General features: G+C 32.1%; 3 protein-coding genes across 3 annotated transcripts; 2 read left to right on the forward strand and 1 right to left on the reverse strand.

Moving 5' to 3' along the window:
* Positions 1-1,064: 1,064 nt before the first annotated feature.
* LOC100778128 (receptor-like protein kinase HSL1) lies at positions 1,065-4,773 on the forward strand. The gene is made up of 2 exons (XM_006592792.4): positions 1,065-3,792; positions 4,129-4,773. Exons 1-2 carry the CDS (start codon positions 1,197-1,199, stop codon positions 4,518-4,520), a joined length of 2,988 nt encoding a protein of 995 aa, XP_006592855.1. The 5' UTR covers positions 1,065-1,196; the 3' UTR covers positions 4,521-4,773.
* Positions 4,774-11,890: 7,117 nt separating this feature from the next.
* Positions 11,891-14,939, forward strand: LOC100791648 (NAC domain-containing protein 73). Its single transcript, XM_003540333.5, has 3 exons — positions 11,891-12,467; positions 12,835-13,027; positions 14,047-14,939. Exons 1-3 carry the CDS (start codon positions 12,354-12,356, stop codon positions 14,577-14,579), a joined length of 840 nt encoding a protein of 279 aa, XP_003540381.1. The 5' UTR covers positions 11,891-12,353; the 3' UTR covers positions 14,580-14,939.
* A 1,572-nt stretch (positions 14,940-16,511) lies between these two features.
* Positions 16,512-18,199, reverse strand: LOC100792171 (uncharacterized). Its single transcript, XM_041007603.1, has one exon. The coding sequence runs from the start codon at positions 17,351-17,353 to the stop codon at positions 16,919-16,921; it is 435 nt and encodes a 144-aa protein (XP_040863537.1). The 5' UTR covers positions 17,354-18,199; the 3' UTR covers positions 16,512-16,918.
* Between the last annotated feature and the right edge of the window lie 3,002 nt (positions 18,200-21,201).

Below are 21,201 nucleotides of genomic sequence, written 5' to 3' on the forward strand. Positions count from 1 at the left end.
TTTATCATTTTTCAACAACTCTTTTTTGTTTCTTTGAGCTTTCAAGTTGACTCAGAGTCTGACACTGTATGTGTGTGGCTTGCTTCAAATTTCCTAATCATTTTCGGTGATTACTGTATCATCATTGCTTACCTAGTTACATATTTCTTGTAACTTTTTTTTTCATCCACGAATAGTAGTTGTTAAAATATTAATTATGTAAATAGAACGAATCAAACCCATAATTTTTATCTTTTTTTCTCTCTCTACCATCAAACTCATTTTATATTCTCTATTATGTCACTGATATTTTAAATTTGATAAATCAATTTTTCTTGTCATTATGAACTTATGGTTTATTTCTGTAGATTTTTTTTATCAATAATTACAAGAATAATATAATATTGTATTAATATTTCTTTATAAGATTTTATAAGCAAAAAATAATTAATATATTTATTAATAAGTGCATCAGCTAAAAAAAAATCTAAGCCGACCTAAAATTTCATGGAAATGATTCTGCATATCTGTGAATGGATATTGTATTTTGCAAATTAGAAATATATCCAATAATTAATAGTTAAAAAGAGAAAGGAGGGGGAAAGGAATTTGTTTTTCTTAAAAAGCTAAGAATAGATTCGATTTTAAACGTGTCGTATGTAAATGTTTGCATTACTAGGAAGTTGAAATTCTTTGCAGGTTTATCTAAATATTCAACCGTAAGTTTCAGTCCTCTTACCAATGATGGAATTCCGTGCATGGATGAAAGTAACTGCACCATTGTTCTTGCATATCTTTTTATTGCTGTGGACCAAATCTTATATGCACAAGCACAAATTAAGGTTTGTCTCTGCCATTCTTCTAATCTCAGGCAAATAATTGAAACTCCATTGTCCACTTTGCAGTTGGACATTAATGATCGTCTGTCTCTAGCTTCATCTAGTCAAACGTGCATAATGATATGATTAAAAGAAATAGTTATATTTAATATTATCATAATTTTCAGAAAATTTCTATTTTTTGATCTATTAATTTACCTATGTTAAGGAGATACAGTTAACGTCGGTTGGTTGATTTACACCGGTGAGGAATATTTAGAAGAATACAAAAGTTAGTAATGAACAGTAAGTAAATTAGGCGCGAGAAAATATGGCAAAACAACTACGTATTTGAACTCAGCTTCTGTGTTTCTTCCTTCCTTCACTTTCAACGTCACCATGGTTCAGCAACTATTGCTGTTTCTGATTCTCTTTCCCTTTCTCTCTCTACCCCCCACTCTCTCTCTAAACCAAGATGGTCTCTTCCTCCTCGAAGCCAAACTCCAACTCTCTGACCCCAGAAACGCGCTCTCCAACTGGAACCACCGCGATGCCACCCCATGCAACTGGACCGCCGTCACGTGCGACGCCGGAGGCGGCGTCGCCACCCTCGACCTCTCCGATCTCCAACTCTCCGGCCCCGTCCCCGCCGCCGCCCTCTGCCGCCTCCCCTCCCTCTCCTCCCTCAACCTCTCCAACAACGATATCAACGCCACCCTCCCCGCCGCCGCGTTCACCCCCTGCGCCGCGCTCCGCCACCTCGACCTCTCCCAGAACCTCCTCTCCGGCGCCATCCCCGCCACCCTCCCCGACTCCCTCATAACCCTCGACCTCTCCTCCAACAACTTCTCCGGCAAGATTCCGGCGAGCTTCGGCCAGCTCCGGCGACTCCAATCTCTCTCCCTCGTCAGCAACCTCCTCACCGGAACAATCCCCTCTTCCCTCAGCAAAATCTCAACCCTCAAAACGCTTCGCCTCGCTTACAACACCTTCGACCCCGGTCCCATTCCCAACGATCTCGGAAATCTCAAAAATCTCGAGGAGCTCTGGCTCGCAGGTTGCAACCTTGTGGGCCCCATCCCACCCTCTTTAGGAAAGTTAAGTAATCTTTTGAACCTTGACTTGTCGCAGAACAACCTCGTCGGATACATACCCGAACAACTCGTGTCGGGTTTGCGCAACATTGTACAAATCGAACTCTACGAGAACGCTCTCTCCGGCGCGTTGCCACGCGCCGCGTTTGCCAACCTCACCAACTTGGAACGATTCGATGCCTCCACGAACGAGTTGACTGGGACGATTCCGGAAGAGTTGTGTGGGTTGAAGAAACTCGAGTCGTTGATTTTGTACGCTAATAAATTCGAGGGTTCTCTGCCGGAGACTATAGTGAAATCGCAGAACTTGTACGAGTTGAAGCTGTTCAACAACTCGCTCACTGGGTCGCTGCCTAGTGGGTTGGGTAATAACTCTAAGTTGCAATTTTTCGACGTTTCGTTTAACCGATTCTCCGGCGAGATTCCGGCGAGGTTGTGCGGCGGCGGAGCGTTGGAGGAGCTGATTCTGATATACAATTCGTTTTCCGGGAGGATCTCTGAGAGTCTTGGGGAATGCAAGAGTTTGAGGAGGGTTAGGCTTAGGAACAATAACTTTTCCGGTGTTGTGCCTGAGGGGTTATGGGGTTTGCCCCATTTGTATTTGCTTGAATTTGTTGAGAATTCTCTTTCTGGGTCGATTTCTAATTCGATTTCCGGGGCTTGGAACTTGTCAATATTGTTAATTTCGGGGAATAAATTTTCTGGGTCGATTCCTGAGGGGGTTGGGGAATTGGGTAATCTTGAGGCTTTTGTTGCTGATCATAATAGTCTTACTGGTCGGATTCCAAAAAGTGTGGTTAGGTTGAGCCAGTTGGATAGGCTTGTTCTCAGAGACAATCAGCTTTTTGGAGAAATTCCCGTTGGAGTTGGGGGTTGGAGGAAGCTCAATGAGCTTGATTTGGCGAATAATAATAGGTTAAATGGGAGTATTCCTAAGGAGTTAGGGGACTTACCTGTGCTTAATTATCTTGATCTTTCAGGGAATCGGTTCTCTGGTGAGATTCCAATTAAGCTGCAGAATTTGAAGCTTAATTTGTTGAATTTGTCGAACAATCAGCTTTCTGGGGTGATTCCTCCTCTTTATGATAATGAGAATTATAGAAAGAGTTTTCTTGGGAATCCGGGTTTGTGCAAGCCTCTCTCTGGATTGTGTCCAAACTTGGGTGGTGAGAGTGAGGGTAAGAGCAGGAAGTATGCCTGGATTTTCCGGTTCATGTTTGTGCTTGCTGGGATTGTGTTAATTGTTGGGATGGCTTGGTTTTACTTCAAATTCCGGGACTTCAAGAAGATGGAAAAGGGGTTTCACTTCTCAAAGTGGAGGTCGTTTCATAAACTTGGGTTTAGTGAGTTTGAGATTGTTAAATTGCTGAGTGAGGACAATGTTATAGGGAGTGGAGCATCTGGGAAGGTTTACAAAGTTGCGCTGAGTAGCGAGGTGGTGGCAGTGAAGAAATTGTGGGGAGCAACTAAGAAGGGAAATGGATCTGTTGATTCTGAGAAGGATGGCTTTGAAGTTGAGGTTGAAACATTGGGAAAGATTCGGCACAAGAATATTGTGAAATTATGGTGTTGCTGCAACAGTAAGGATAGCAAGCTCTTGGTTTATGAGTACATGCCAAAGGGGAGTCTTGCTGATTTGTTGCACAGTAGCAAGAAAAGCTTGATGGATTGGCCCACTAGATATAAAATTGCTATTGATGCTGCTGAGGGGCTCTCATATTTGCATCATGATTGTGTCCCCTCTATTGTTCATAGGGATGTCAAATCTAGCAATATCTTGCTAGATGATGAATTTGGAGCAAAAGTTGCCGATTTCGGAGTTGCAAAAATTTTCAAGGGAGCCAACCAAGGGGCAGAGTCCATGTCTATTATTGCGGGTTCTTATGGTTACATTGCACCAGGTACAACCTTGAACTTGAATCATCAAACTTACTTTTGAATTTTACTTTGAAAACTAATAAATTCATCCAATATTAAACCTCATATGGCAGGGAAAGTAGTGCATGTTTGGTTTGCAGTTGGAAATGCTGCAATGTGCATTCCAATGCAAATCCAACGAATAAAAACAAAATGAATGTAAAAGCAGAAGTCCTGATCTGTTAACAAAATTACTTTTGTCTCAAACTTGCTCCTAATCAGCTTGTAGATTGTTTGTGTTCATTAATGTTATGTGCATAATTAATTAATCTGCATCCTGCATAGATTTAATTGGATTTTCTGGTACAATGTGGATGCAGAATATGCTTATACTCTTCGGGTGAATGAAAAAAGTGACATTTATAGCTTTGGTGTGGTCATTTTGGAGTTGGTAACTGGGAAGCCCCCTCTTGATGCAGAGTATGGGGAAAAGGATCTAGTAAAATGGGTTCACTCCACATTGGATCAGAAAGGACAGGATGAGGTGATTGATCCCACTTTGGATATTCAATATAGGGAAGAAATCTGCAAGGTACTAAGCGTGGGGCTTCATTGCACTAACTCACTTCCTATAACCCGCCCTTCAATGCGTAGTGTGGTGAAAATGCTGAAGGAAGTAACTGAACTTCCAAAGTCCTTTAGTGGAAAACTCTCTTCTCCTTATTTTCAGGAAGAGACCTCGGATATTGATCACCAGGGAAGCTTAGTTTGAGCTAGATGCTGAAATCATAATAGCCAGCTTCAATTTTTACTTCAGCTTTGGTACTTAAAAGTAACTAGTATTTGCTTAGGCAATAGTACTTGAAACAGAAATTGTAAGAAATGGCAAGAAACTTTCCAATTTCAATCGTGTTTTAGACTCTTAGTTCCGCCAAAAAAGGTATAATGAAATTCACAATAGAATATATTATGTTCTACTTTGCATTAAACTCTAGAAATTTTAATATGCCAATCTTTATCCAGAATTGCCATCCATATCTAGTTGGTTTGTCTATTTATTTCTGATGTGCTACTCATTTAATATAGTAATATCACTTGGCAATAGGAATGGCCAAAATATCCAAGTCAAATGCCTATGGCATTGAGTCAACAGTTGATATTATTATTTTGGCAAAATTTTAAATAGATTTGTGACTTGAGTCTGAAGGTGTTAGTATCACACAAGCACGGCGAAGGAAAAAACGCTAGACTCCTGACCTAAATAAAATTGCAATGATGTTTTAAGACTAATATTATTAAATAAAGATAAAATTAATTAAATTTATTTATATTTATAATGAAACATTTTTCTCAAAACATCATTCATTTAATTGTAATTTTATTTTTAAAAATATTTTATTTATGATTTTAAGTTCCAATGAAAGATATTTTAAAAATAATTTTATTTTTACTCGAAATTAATAAAGTTAAATGATTTTAAGTAACTATTTTTTAATTTGTGTAAAAGTAATTATTTTTGTTTATATACTTATAGGGAGCAGAAGAGTTATGTAAAATAATCTTAAACCGATATTTAATTATAAATTATCATTTTAATTTCTTTACGATAATTATTTTAAAAATAAAAAAATTATCATATATAATAAGTTATAATTAAATGATTTTATAAAACATTTTACTCTACGATAAAAAAAATTTCACTTATTAAAAATTGCGCATGAATCATGATTATAAAAAAATGATTATGATGTTGTCACAAGTTTTTGTAGATGAAATCATTTAAAATTGGACCAACCTTTTATTAACGTCATCTACCCAAGTGGAGATTACTTCCAATCAAATCCCAATTTTAATATGCTAAAGCGGAAGATATTGCGTAGTTTTAGTACATCGTTTCTCCATTTGTACTCGATTAATTTTGAAAATGCATTCAGTCAAAACCATTTTTTTGGGGGGTATAACAAGGGTAACCAAAGAGGATAACTTACCCTCATAATAGTTAACATTGGCAATTACTTTGGGCACCAGTCAAATTGCTAGTACACCTAATGAAAATTAATTATTATAAAATTTATTATGTAAATTTACATGTATATTAAATATATATTCAAAATTTTAGTGTTATATATAACAACATTAATCATTTTATATCATAATTTGTTTATTGGTTTATTTAATTAGAACGTCATACTAATAACGCCAAAGTCACAAATTCAATTCTTACATTGGCAATCCATATCAGCTTCACAGAAGGGTAATATTGGAATTTTCTATCTTATACTGAATATATCAACAATTTGACTGGTGTGCAGAGCAATTACTGTTAACATTGGGTATGATATTTTCAAATTACAATGGGTTTTTTTTTTTGTCGTCCGGCTTTTACTTATTGAAAAGACTCAATACTTTTGTGCAAATAAATCTTGGGTCTAACTTCCGGTTTCAATTAATGGGCCATTACTATTGAGATTGCATCCATTGCAGTCCAAAGTAGTAAAAGATGACAACTTTTCATCATTCAATGTTGAAACATGTTTTAAAATCTGTTTAATAATACAAAGAAAAAAAGAAGTGAAAAATAAAATAGATGAAAATAAATATGAAATACTCACTTTATAGTTTATAACAGTAAATTTGATAGTATAAATCGGAATTTGTCACATTCGCTCAGTAAGTCAAATCCATTGAATGAAGATTAAATATTTTTTATGAAAGATCTTGTTTGAGTCAATAAAATCATTATACAGAATAAAATTACTCTAAATATTTAACACTCAAATTTTATCACGATAAATCTAACTTAAAAATACATATTCAATATATAAATAATTTGATCTTCATCCAATAATGGTCATTCATAAATAGACAAATGCATATGTAAGGAATCCAAAATATATTTGTAGAGATCACGATATTCAATTATCATTTATTTCTTTCTATTTTGTTATAAAATATGTTATTCTACCTTTTCTACATTTTATAATAAATACTTCATTTTCTTTTTTATAGTCTTCATTATAGAAATAATGTCATTCTTTCCCTTTTTTTATATAATATATATATTCAAGTGCAGTTATTTTCTTTTTTTAGTAAACCCAAATATCTGACTAAAAATAAGAACTAATCATTTTCGATATTGAGATTTATTTAAATAATTGATGTTCTTCAATAATTTTTTTTCTCATAAACACATGCTTAGAGAAAAAATTATTCGTCAATCATGACATATCATATGGGTAATCTTTTCTTTTTTTCAATCCGTTATTGTTAATTTGATAGTTATATATAATTGCATTTGCAATAAAATGAATTACTATTATTCTTCAATACTATTTTGATTTTATTATAATCAATTTGAGAATTGATCGCTATTTGTTAACGTTTGCCAACGGATTAAGCATAGAAACATTATATAAGGTTTGAAAAGTTGAACTTTATGACACATCAACGAAAATTCTCTCTTTCTATCACTATCTTTCATGTATTTCCTGTTTTTCTCTACTCATCTTTGTTCTTTTGGATATTACTCATCTAAACATGTTTCTAATCTTGAATACACTCATCTAATTGCTGTACAAATCTAGGAGCACGCAAATTAGATATCAAATTTACCCCAAAACTGTCCCAAAATTTGCTTTCAAGGTAGTTACTTTGGCATAACATATCATTTTTGCTTCTTATTTTCCAACAATATTTTCTTGTGCTAGGTTGGTATTTTTTAGACTTAATTTGTTACCAATACTAATACAGACTTAAGAGTGTGGAATCCAATAACTTACTTGAAACATCATAACACCCTGTAAAATTTTCCAAATCCTCAATTATCATAATTATTCAGTATATAATGGCTCCTTCATGAAAACTTTGTTGCTATAGCTATGAATTACAAGTATCGATCTAATAATTGTTATACATATTTAGTTTGTGCACTTAAATTAAATAGTAATTGTTTAATTTCTTCTCTTTGGATGCTTCTTTTGACTTAAAAAGATAAGAATTTAGTTTCTTTTAAAAAATTTTATCTTAAAAATGCTAAAGTTAATAAATTTACAGTATTTATTTTATAGAGTTTTTGGATATATGAATTGAAGAATGAAAGATGTATGAAGAATTAAAGTAGCACGCTCAGTGCGTATCAAACAAGCATGAATGCTAAGCGGGCGCTTGTAGGCTTAGCGCATGATTACTGAAGTCAGCTGTACTTTGCATGTACACTTAGCGCGCACATGCTGGCTTAACGCATAATCATTTTTCAGAAAGCGTGGTTGTTCATTGTTTTGAAGATTATAAAAGGCTATACCATGCTCTTTGGAGGGAGTTCATATAGGGCATGCTCTAAAGCAAAAACATTCACCTTGAGAGCTCTTCTTCTATTTTTCTTGTTCCATCTTTTGTTTTTGAGCCTCTCATAATTATGAGAGGCTAAATTACCCATTGTTGGGGCTTAGATATCAAACATTCTTTGATGTAATGATTTTTACTATCCATTTAATGTTATTTTAATATTATTGTTTCCTTTCTAACTTTATTGCCTTTTATGATTTGATCATCCATTTACATGTATGTTATAAGGTTTTAATCATTGAAAAATATTTTTACCCTAAGAACTTGAATGAGCTTTTAAGTAATCCATGTCTAAGGATAGAATGATGTTATTTAGCCTTATTTATATATCTTTGTTCTTAAAGTAAATTATTTGGTATAGCTCTTAAGGGATTAAGAGTGAAATTAGATGATTTCACATGAGAAATCATGGTTAAAATAGTTTAGTTGATGAAGGTAATAGTTGGAATAACTTTAAATGATGAAAAATATTTAACATTGCATCAAGAGTAATTTTGAAAGGTTAAGCACCCACGACATGTATGAAAATCTACACCAAACATAAATTTCCACTTCCAAGTATTTTTTTTCTTATCTCTTGCATCTTGCTATGTTCTTTTATCCTTTATTACGGTTGAAGTTTTATATTTCTTCACTATCACTTTGAAAAATATTTAGTTTTAGTCATTCATTCGCTTAAAACTTGGTATATACAAACTCTGAGTACAATCAAAGTTTTGTAGATTCAACGCTCGATCTTACCTTACTTTGACAAATTGATACATTTGTCAAAGAATTAACATTATCCTTGAGAGTGAATGCCCCGGGTTTGGAAACCATAGCTCCCATCTTTTTTTAAACACCAATACTTTTTTTTGAACAAGCCAACAAAATATATTTTAAGTAACCGACTAATTTTTTTTTTTCCAATAACGATAATTAGGATCTTTACTTGTGAGATTCTAAAATATCCTATGAAACAATAAGCAAAACATCTGGTAGAGAAATCCAATCCTAAGTTAAATAAATACCATGACTTTGATCTTTTTCAATAAAATCATCACGTAATATATCAACAAAATCTAAAGTGATTTTTCTTTTTCCTTCAAGTTTACCTACTAGGGTAGCAGAGTGAGCATGATCTCCACCAAATAAACCTAATCCTTTAGCTAGTACATGAAAGTGCTTTAGCCTTTTAGGTTTATTATGAAACTAATACTCAGTTTGTAACTTAATCGCATTTTTTTTTGTCTTTCCCTAAGAGTGAGTAACCAACTAAACTAGTACAAGTTGTACCAGGTTGGTTCGCCAAAGTTACAATACAAGCGCAACAAAAATGTTGTGCAAATCCACTTCCCACTACAGCCAATACTATTTTTTATTCATGACGATAACAAAGAATTGTTAATCTTTTGTTCTATTTTTTTTGGCTGAGTATGACAACTTTATTAACAAATTCATAAAATAAAAATGGAATTGACAACATTTTATAATTTTATTAGAATATATTAATAATGTACAAGTTATTTTATACTGTATTTAAATTGTTATTTATAATAAAATTATTGACTCATAAAATTTTAAAAGTCACATTCATCCCTGATTAAAATGATTTGTAATTGAATAATAATATAAGAAAAATTATATTAAGAATGTATCAGATTAAAATATGCTACTAAATTTAGGATACGGATAAGTGACATTGATCATTTTTCTTTTTTTATACTACACAAGTCTTACTCTTACATTTAATTTTTTTTTCTTAAGCGCGAGCCCCCTCAAACCCAAAATATTTGTGGTGTCTGGCTAGCTTTTGCTTCAGCAAGTCCAAGTATCTTTGGGCTTAGAGTCTCACTCATCATTGGTGTAACTAAAAAGCTGGAAGGTTAGAAGAAATTAAATAAAATCGAAGTGAAGTGCTAATCATTGAGATCTCATATCACTTCACTTCTAAATAATTAAGAAAAAAGGAACGCAATCGAAAACACCACAACTAATATAAACTGAACTATGAGTATATATTCTAATCCTCCAAACCTTTTGCCTTTCCAGTTTGATAAATGATGTTATCCTATTATAGAGAACCGCCGTACAGCTGGAAGTTTATGCTTTTATTCATGGATGGCATTTTTTATATAAAAAAATTCCTAAATATAAAGTGCTCAAATTCTAAATTACTGATTAAATTAATTAAAAACAATTTTATATTTGATTCACACATTCAACATACTTGCATGTAAGTTTATAGAATTAAGGTGACTTTATTTATCAAATTCTCTATTTTTATTTATTTCTTAACTTACATATATATCTATTTAATGAAATATAAATATGTCCATTCTAATAATTATTGCATGAAAATTTTTGGTATTACATGGCAATGCTGTTTTTTTTTTTTTTTTATCACCATGTATGGTGAACTTTGGTAATTAAAGCCAAAAGTATTAAATAAGATAATTAAGATTCTTTCTTATAATACGTACGTGGTCCTATTTGGCTATTCTCATGATACACGTTCTTCTGATTCTTGTACCTGTAGTGTGCAATGGCGTCCATTCGGAATAAGTTTCTTGTATTGCATATGGATTATTAATACTATCTATTGTAAAATAAATAAAAAAGTTTATGTTCAAATATTACTATTGCTAAATACAGAAAATTCCTTAAAATTAAAAAAAGCAGAAAGTTCCGTCTATTTATGGAACAATTTGCAATGAGTTTTGGGAAAATTTATCAGTCGTTTATTTTTAAATATATTAAACACGTACCTTGAGTAGTTTAAATAAATCTAATCTCTTCAGCATATGCTAACAATTCTGTTAAAAGTAACATGTATTATATATGTTCAGTTAAGTTGTCGAGATTTAAAATATAAAAAAAAAAAAGGTTTTCGGAAATTAGTAATGATTGAAAAAAGTAACATGTACTATATATGTTCACGAGGGATTATTTTGTTCACTTGGGCATACTTGGGACTTGTAGTCAATACTATTAGTTAAAATAAAATGATTTCACATTAACTAATTCACATGTTGAATGATTTAACTTAGTTCTTTTAATATATTAATATCTCTCATCTTTATTAATAAAGATGATACAATTTGTATAAACATGTCATATAAATATTAAAAAAATTAGGAATATTCTTTTCTTTTATGGGTTGAAATTCACAGAAAAAATTATTTTATAGGTCTCAGCATCTTATTTAATGAATATTATAATTTTATAAACTTTAAATATATAATAAAAAATGTGTTAAAAAAATATGAATCAATCCGTACAGGTAAACATATATAGTGTTTTCATATATTTGCTATTTTCCTTTTCCTTGTCCTAGTACATAAATATTGACATACGGTCGCATTTGCTCATGCCATGTGGCAAAAGATAGTGAGCTGCAACTATCAATGATGTTGAAGGCTAAGCCTGTCAAGTTACATTGAGAGAGAGAGAGGAGAAGAGTTTCTTGCTATGCATGAGAAGTCTACGTGAAGGAATGGAGTTATGGTAGGCTGAAAAATGTTTCCTTCAATTTTCTTCTTAGTTTTCTGGTAATAATATTTTAAACTTAATCTGTACTCCAGGGTGACATTGGACCTAAGTTTGTGGCTCTGTGCTTACATTAGGTTGCCCCAATCCCACTCTACTAGCTCTTCTATCCTTATATTAATTGTTCCTTTCCATGTTAAAACTGGTTTCGTTTTAATTTTTAATTAAATTCAAAGCTACCTTTAGTCAGACTATAAAGGACAAAAATCTACATTTATTCCTCTACAAGTTTTCATACAAATATACAAAGCAAAGCAAAACTTGAGATCTAAGCAATCTTATATCTTATTTCTTTTCATTCTTCTTTCTCTCTGCAACTAACCCCATCACTTATCACGAGTCCCACTCCCTATATTTAGAATTTTTAGGTATCATTCTCTCCTCTCTTCCTCCTAAGGGCAAGAGAGAGGTTGGGAAAGACTGCAATATATTCTCTCATGCAAAAGAAAGCACCAAAAAAAGTAAGGGAGAATTTAATTCCTTCCCACCCTTCAACAAAAACTGGCATGAGGGGGAGCAACCTTTAGAAGAGACAACATTTTCTTTTCCACTTCTATTTAATTATTACTACTTTAAATTCATCTCTTATATAGCTCAACCTATATCTCAGTCTTCCCCGGTCCATCTTGTTCGGTTTCTGTTCCATTTCTTTTTTATAGCAGCATAAGAGGACACTAGAGAAGAAGATATCCAGAAATGGAATGAGGGTGAAATTAAAGAGGATAACAAGGAAATGACTCAGTGCAGTTACCCTGAAAACAACCATAGCATCATTGTGGAGAGGCACAAAGATAGCTTGATCAGAACATGTCCTACATGTGGTCATCACGTCAAATGCCAGGAGCAGGTTCACATAAACTCCTTATTAAGTCAATGAATGCTTATCATTATCCTTTTTGTTTTCTATTGTAGTTTGAATTTAATGATCTAAGGGTATGTTTATTTATTACAAAACTTAGATACAGTTTCATAAGTATTGTTGATGTTGTTCTCTAATCATAATTAGAATTTCATAACAACAATCTACGTATATAATCTTTTAATACATCTTTTAATACATAGTATACCGAAGTGAAACTTTCTGATGAGAGAATAACACCAACAGAACCTAACGAATTATAGCTAAGTTTTGTCTTTATTTTTTCTATTTTATTAGATTTGGGGCATTCATTTCAAGAATATATATATATATTTTTTTTGGTATTAATTTTTAGGCTGCTGGAATTCATGACTTGCCTGGACTTCCTGCTGGAGTGAAGTTTGATCCTACTGATCAGGAGATTCTTGAACATTTGGAAGCGAAGGTGCGCTCTGATATTCATAAGCTTCATCCTTTAATTGATGAGTTCATCCCTACTCTTGAAGGCGAGAATGGAATCTGCTGTACCCATCCAGAGAAGTTGCCAGGTCAATTAAATATAAGCCATTTGTGATTATTGATTTCCATTATCTTTTAGTCTTTCAACATTTCTAATAAGGAATCTCATCTCATGTCCTACAAATTACATTTTAATTTTCATTTTTGTATATTTTGCCAAACATAATATACATATATATAGTTCCTTGAAATATATGGTCAGACGTTTGTTTCCTTTAAACTTCAGCAACTTCAAACGAAAAAAGCCTGAGCTTTGCTGAAGTCATACTTTTGGACAGAAGATGTGACCATTGCATCATTATGTGATCCATTTTTATAACATCTTTTATTTGAAGAGGGTTAATAGGTATCCTTTTCGTATTGGTTAAAAAATTAAAAAAAAATCATTGCTATGTTTAAAATTATATTTTTTTATGATTTTTTTAACGTTTTTCTATGATTACTATAATAAATATATATTTTTTCTTTTAAGTTCTTTAAACCAATATAATAAGAATACTGATGAATAAGATTCTTATTTTAATTAGGAAAAAATAAGTACTCCGTGCCTAACTATTTTTTCATGTTTTTTAATAAATAAAAGATAATGGAAAATAGTGGATAGTTTTAGGTTTGATAAGATAATTATAAAGATAAAATAATAAATTATGAATATAATTATAAGAATAAAATAAATATAAAAATATACCCAACAAAACGTCTCTATTTCTTTTATATATAATTATATATTTATTGGGTGAAAATGCATGCAACCAAAAGTTGTGCTTATAACTGTTTCTCTTCCTTGATCTGACACAACAAAGCTCTTCACATAGTAAGAAGATATTAGTTTGAAAGTAAATACGTCATGCACTCGCTAAGGTGGGTATAAAATAATTTTATAGTGTCATTTAATTATAAATTATATTATAAAGTAAGTTTATTAATTTTTATAATAACTATTAAACATTTATGTCTCCAGTAATATTTGATTGATTGATAGTATATATCTCATGATAGTTTTAATATGTAAACTAACATCTAAATGCTTTAATGAATTTTACTGCAGGAGTTAGCAAAGATGGGTTGATCCGACATTTCTTTCACAGGCCTTCCAAAGCATACACGACCGGAACAAGGAAAAGGAGAAAGGTGCACACAGATGCAGATGGCAGTGAGACACGGTGGCACAAAACAGGTAAAACTAGGCCAGTCTTCATAAGTGGCAAGTTGAAAGGGTACAAGAAAATTCTTGTGCTTTACACTAACTACAGAAAACAAAGGAAGCCCGAGAAAACAAACTGGGTCATGCACCAGTACCACCTTGGCAACAATGAAGAGGAGAAGGAAGGGGAGTTGGTGGTCTCCAAAGTTTTCTATCAAACACAGCCTAGACAATGTGGCTCACTCATGAAAGACTCATATCCTGCAAAACTAAAGGGTGAAGGCGTGCATGAGGTAACTAATCATAAGAACACTGGCTATGTTGAGTACTACAATAATTCTTTTGTATCCTTTGATCAAGGGGACCAGCATAGGTCCAGCACTGCACAATTAGTCTCCCATTTCCCAGTCCATGGTGGTGCTACTTTCATTCCTTGAAAGTAGCGGTGGAGGGTATGAGGAAAGGTGATATATGTCATGCATGGAATTGGAACATTGCAATTGTATTCTGCAATGAAGAAATAAGTTAATAACCAACTAGAAATAGTTAGGAGGGAAAAAGGTGGCACAGAATAAGGAGAAACTGCTTCATCTGAAAGCTAGTGGTCAGATACTTCAACTGAGGAAAAAAAAGGAGGGGGTGAGGGGGGCAACGTAAAGAAAAAAACAAAATGATTTGGCTTGTAACTTTGTTTTCTTTCTTTTATTCTTTTGAAATTTTTGAATGGTAGCTGTTATCATGCTTTGTACAGTGACACGAAAACATATCTCAATTGTCCTTACTTGGGTAAATACTAACCATCAATCTGTGCCAACATGACTTTCATCTAAAGCACTCTTGAACTTAAGATTCTGTCTGCGTTTTTTTTTTACTGAGTTTTTAATTTTGACTATGCATATGATTAGAGAAATTATATTCTAATTGCAAATTTATACTGTTTTTTTCTTAAAACAGTGATAAGAAGAGAAGAAATAGAGATACGCAATAAGTTATATAATGGAAAGAAATAAAGAGAAAGTAAATTATAAAAAGTGTTTTAAAAAAAGGGATATATAAATAACAATTTTGATTAAATTATTTATTTGATCAATATAATTTCATGATTCGTACTTTTTAATTCATATAGTTTGAATATGATTTTTTTAATTCATATAATTTATATTTTAATTCTCTTTTAATCTCTATCGTTTAAAAATGATTTTTTTAATTTTTAATTTTAATTCTCTTTTAATCTCTATAGTTTAAAAATGATATTTTAGATATAAAAATAATTAACTACAAATTAATTATAAATTATTAATTATTTTTTTATTATAAATTATCTTACAATAAATTAATTATGAATTACTTTTTAATATTTTTATAGTTAATTATAATGGATAATGTTACTTATATCTTGATAAGAATGACTAAAAAAATTAAAATATAAAGAATAAAAATTAAAAAAATCATTTTTAAATTATAAGGATTAAAAAAAATTAAAATATAAATTATAAAAATTAAAAAAAAAATCACTTTCAAATTATAAAGACAAAAAAAAAATTAAAATATAAAATATAAAAAAATTAAAAAATACAAATGATAAAACTATAAGAAACAAATAAGTAATTAAACCTAACAATTTATGCCATTATCGTGAATTTCCAAGTACGAAAAATTTCATTCTAGGTTGTTATGCATCGCTGCAAATTAAACCATCCTTTTTATGGGAATACCAGTGACAATAAAATGCCGATGACAGAATTGCTGTGTGCTTTAAATATGACGTGCTATTGTTAGACCATCCATTGGCGTTCTAACAAAAACTGCTATCAGATGTCAAAATAACAGCATCAATATGAAAAATGCAAATAAATCAAGGTAACCATTCCCTAATTTCACTGTATTTCAGTGATATTAGATGTGAAAAGAACTCTACAATATTATTTTACTCAATCGGGAACACATACGAAGGTCAAAATCTTCAAGAACCAATTGAGGGAGTGTTGGAAAAGAGACAAAAATGATTTCATTCTCAATTAGCAATGAGATGAAAAATTAGAAAATATCCAGAATCAGATACCACTTAATTTTGTATTTTCATATGACTCCAATATTATCTTGCAGGACTATTGCTTGTTTCATCTAATTTACCACTATCCAATTCGCAGGCCTATATTCTCTACCTCAATGCTTACTTATCAGAATGAAACCAAGAGCAAAAATAAACCTATCAAAACAATCAAAAGTCAAACCTGTATAAAACATAAGCGTGCTTGAGCAAACCCAGCAATAAAATGATTCATTAAAACACAAACTCAAGCTGGAACCAACACCAAAGAGTGAATATACATACAATTTGTTCCCTTGAAAAATATTAGTGGCATTGCTTTGATTGCAAAAGTTTCCCGTCTTATATAAAATGATCCAAGGAGTTGTGAACTTGCAAATAAGTTTACAGTCTATAGGAACACAAATAACATCTTTCACCCTGAAACAAAATTAACCTTTTTCCATGATTCCGATATCCAAAATTCAGTCAACAGAGATCACGGATTTAACTTGCGGTTGGTGACTGACCCCAATTTTATTCTTGTGCACCAAACCAAACAGACAACGACACGGACGTTTAAACAACCAGCACAACATTCTTCAAATGCTGCTAGCTATTCTAATTTCTATTTTTTTTTTTTTGTGCATTAATTTATTCTAAAACCATCTCAATAAAGTAAAAATATTATTTTTTTGAGTCACTGAACTGTAATGTAACATAAATTTCTAAATTACCTAAAATCAGTCACTGTTTCTTGTTTTTCTTCCCCAAAAGATAAACATCGGTTTCCTCGTAAGCATAATCGGGATGCAGATGCTCGTGCGGGACTTTCTCAACGTGGAAGACTCGTTCACAGAGTTCCCAGAAAAGCTCGTGCGCCTCGGGTGACCTAAGCCGGTACCCGAGCAAAACGACGCCGTTGTCGTAGACGAGTGTTTCCATAGCAGAAACAAGCGAAGGAACGGATTCGCGGATGTAAACGAAGTCCGTCGCGACGGCGAAATCGAAGGGAGGGTTTAGGGCTGCGATCTGCTGCGGGTTGTTCCAGTAGAGCACGGAGTGTTTCAGGGTCTTGCGGAGGATGGGCTTGCTGACTTTCAGGTTGCGTTTCAGGGCCGGCATGACGGGAAAGATGACGGTGAGGAGCAGGTCCGTCAGGCCCAGTAGGTAGAGGCCCATACCCGCAACGCCGCAGCCCGTGCCGAGTTCCACGGCCCGTTTGCCTTCGAAGTCGAGCACGCGGGCTTAAGGGTTGTTGTTGTTGATGTCAGAGGGTGGGGCCCAGCGCTCCGCGAATTTGACGAGGACGAGGGAGCAGGGCCACACGGAGGTTCCCACGTGCATGGACCCGTTGTCTTGCTGAAGGGACAAAACGGCGTCGTTCACCGGAAGTTCGATCCCCGGCGAGTCTGTGAGCTTCATGCTTTCTCTATTCTCTCTCTCTCTCTCTCTCTCTCTCGCTGTGTGAAGTTTCGATTCGAAGTTTCTAACACGCAACGCTGGAGACGGAAGATGTTCGATTGTTCTTTGTTTTGGGTTGTGGGCCAAGAGGTCGATTTGGGTTCTAGAATGTTCACCTTTAGGCTATTGTTTCCTGCACCTCCCAAGTTGCTCCAACACCTCCTTTAATGCTTCAGGAATGGTAAATCCGGAATCTAAAATTACATTACGGAATGCACCCCTTTTCTTGCGTTCAGAATGACAAATCCGGAAGACAAAAGCATTCCGGAAAGGGTGCAGGAAGTAATAGCCTCACGTTTATGGGCCTTAGTCTAATGTGCCCATTTCTAAAATGAAAGATGGACACTAAGTCCAGACTTTATCAATCCAATTCTTCAACCTGTTTTGTTTTCAAAATTTGATCAATTTCTCGCCCTTTTCAGCCGGGATAATGGATGTCTCCTATTGTATCAGGAACAAATTCCAATGAGTGAATGAGAGAAATCAATTCTATGAATTATTCAATTTCTCTCCCTCTATTTTCATATGTAAAGCTACATTTTTTTTACCTTACTATTATTCAATTTTGGTACTTTTTAACTAAATTTTAGCAAATTTATTGCTTTAGTTTTAAGTTAACAGTAGATAGATTATGTTGTTTTCTGATAAACACAATGGATATGCTTTATAAACTTTTCATTTATTCTTTTTCTTATAAATTGCAATAAATAATTAAATATACATCAAATTGCAACATGGCCTTATATGCTTTTTATTTTATAGTATTTTATTTTTACCGATTTTCTATTCTCCATTTTCATCCATCATATTAGTTACTCTTCCATATATTAAACACAATATACGTGTTAAGTAGGGATTTCTATCCTCGAACTTTTTCCATAATTTTGTTGAATCAAATTTTACTCCTATATACGTGTCTCATTGGTACTTGCATACTGACTCACAAACCTTGATTGTTTATTTTTGGTTTACTCAAAAATCTTAATTTTCTATAGTGATGTCAAGTAAAAATATTGTAAGAGTCTCACATGCACGAGTTATTTATCACTTATAAATCTAAATTCATATGAACAAATACAAATAATTTAAATTGGATATTTTTGTGTTGGGACAAAATTTGATCCAACTTATTTAAATCTGTTAAATTTTGAGTTAGATTATGAGTTTTAATATATGAATTTGTTAACTTGTTAATCTTACTCTTTGATTCTTTAATTTATTTTAAACTATTTTAGATTTAGTTGAAATTTAAGTTGATACTATTTATTTGACTATTTGAAAATAGTAGAATTGTCAAATTATACCTTAATAATTTTATTTTCTTAGTTTTTTTGTTTTGTGAGTGTGGTATTTGTTTATTATATTTTAGTTTTTAAATAATGTTTAAAATGATATATTAGCTTATGTGATAATAATACGATTCTTCACTAGATTTTTTTTCTTTTCACTATTTAACTATAAGTAACAATTATATAAGTAATGTATTTTATATTTCATTTAACAGAAAAAAAATAGCTTATAAAAGTTAGATTTTTTAAAATAATGATAAAAATTAAATGTTTTAACTGTTGATATAACTCAAATTTTAATCGTTTACGAATAGATTGATTTAAGTTAAATTATTAATTTTTTTTAATTTAAATTTAATAGAATTAAATCATGAATTTAAACCTAACCCAAATCGTTTCGAGTATAAAATGTGGAGTTGAAGGGACTAAATCTCAACTGTGTTGTCAGATCACTAGAAAGTAAAATACGCGCGATACGTGCCATGTGAAGATCTTACGAGTAGACTTCATGCATGGCAATTATCATTTAACATGTCTTCCCTACATTAAACTTTATCATCATCAAAGGCTGTCAAATCTTTAATCATCTCCTATATTTCACTTAAAAAGAAATGCGGTGCTTATAAACTTGAAAAAATATTTGATAATTAACTTGTCCCACCACACCACGTACGTCATCATGTGACCAAAAGTAAAAACAAAATCATAACGTGGTGAGTGCTGCAGTCAAAACTCAATAAAATGGTTTTTCTTTACACTTTTCCCTCTCTTTTTCTTTTGATCCGTATTTTTTCTTTCCCATCCCGTTTGATCAAACAATGCAACCAAGCATAGGATTAACTGTTAAGTCTTGTGCAAAAATAGTGATACCATGTGCACGTGTACCCCTTGTTTTTCGTTGCTACCCAGGCAGACAAAAATGCTAATAAGCACGAAAATAATAGAGATGGAAAAGAAAGAATGGCATTGATTTGTTACTTTTTGAAATCAAGACTATTTACTTGTTGTTTCTTAAAAAAACAAAACACAATAGATATGCATAGCTTCGTGCAATTGTGCAATAGAACATTTGCTACGAAAAGAGGCATTCAGTATATATATCCGTAGAAGACAAAATGGTGAAATTAAGAACGAACAAGTGAGTTCATAAACTACTACTAAAGTTATTTGTCCGCATCAAAACTGACGAGGCCCGTCTTTCTTGTATTCCGGTGCATATGCATGTTTTGTTTTATATTTTTATTCATGGAGCTATGGAGGATTTCCGGTCATATTGGAGGCTAAAGGATGATAATGGACTTTCATAAGTGAGATAATTTTCAATACACTATTAATTGATAATATATATATATATATATATATATATATATATATATATATATATATATATATATATATATATATATATATATAAGGATTTGTCTCGCACAAAAGGAATAATTATGATGTCTATAATTAGATATTCGATCATAACCAAATAGAAACATAATTTTTAAAACATAATCACTACATCACTATGACACTATCAATGTGCTAATTAATTTGAACAGAAGGGATTTTGAATTCTTTAAGCATTTACTTTTGAATTAGATTTTAAAATGTATGTGTACAAAAATAAAATACTATTGAAAAGAAATTTTACTAAAGACTGATGAAAAGAAATTTTACTAAAAGACTGGTGTTCCTCACTCTTCGGCTAGGAGAATATTTTGAGGGGGAAAATTACTACACCCACTGTAGGGCTGACCCATACGCCTTGTATTTTACCTATAAAAAAATCCTTTACCAAATAGCCTTTCATAACATGTCACGAACCACTTTATGTTTTGCAAGTTTAAAGTCGTAGATTTAAACTTGAAAATATATTAATATTTTGATTCTTGCATAAAAAAAATCATAGATCAAGAAATATAAACGGATTTAAATGTTATCAAAGATTGATTTAGTTGATAAGAAATATACTCATATTTTAAAAGAATATAAGTTTAATTCCCGCTGCTTATATAAGTAAGGACATTATTAATAAATAATTTATAAATATTTCTATAAATATTTTTTTAATCTTGAGGCTTGTCTTAATCTTGATAAATTATCATAACCTAATCTACCAAAACTTTAAAGTATAAAAAAAATGAGTTTTAACTTTTAACATCATTCTCAAAAGGGTCTCATTTTGTCTATTCTTTAAATAAATAAAAAATTCTTTTGACGATATACAAAAAGAGAAGATAGCTAGCTAGTGGTGCATGTATGCATATGCATATTGTTGATCGAATA

Source organism: Glycine max, chromosome 12, assembly GCF_000004515.6.
Source record: "Glycine max cultivar Williams 82 chromosome 12, Glycine_max_v4.0, whole genome shotgun sequence".
NCBI lineage: Eukaryota > Viridiplantae > Streptophyta > Magnoliopsida > Fabales > Fabaceae > Glycine > Glycine max.

Bases quoted from the DNA above. Each gene is read 5' to 3' on its own strand.
- LOC100778128 (XM_006592792.4), top strand. From the start codon at position 1,197: ATGGTTCAGCAACTATTGCTGTTTCTGATTCTCTTTCCCTTTCTCTCT. The intron at 3,793-4,128 runs GTACAACCTTGA...ATGTGGATGCAG, and splicing joins TTATGGTTACATTGCACCAG to AATATGCTTATACTCTTCGG.
- LOC100791648 (XM_003540333.5), top strand. From the start codon at position 12,354: ATGACTCAGTGCAGTTACCCTGAAAACAACCATAGCATCATTGTGGAG. The intron at 12,468-12,834 runs GTTCACATAAAC...ATTAATTTTTAG, and splicing joins ACGTCAAATGCCAGGAGCAG to GCTGCTGGAATTCATGACTT. The intron at 13,028-14,046 runs GTCAATTAAATA...ATTTTACTGCAG, and splicing joins CCATCCAGAGAAGTTGCCAG to GAGTTAGCAAAGATGGGTTG.
- LOC100792171 (XM_041007603.1), bottom strand. From the start codon at position 17,353: ATGGGCCTCTACCTACTGGGCCTGACGGACCTGCTCCTCACCGTCATC.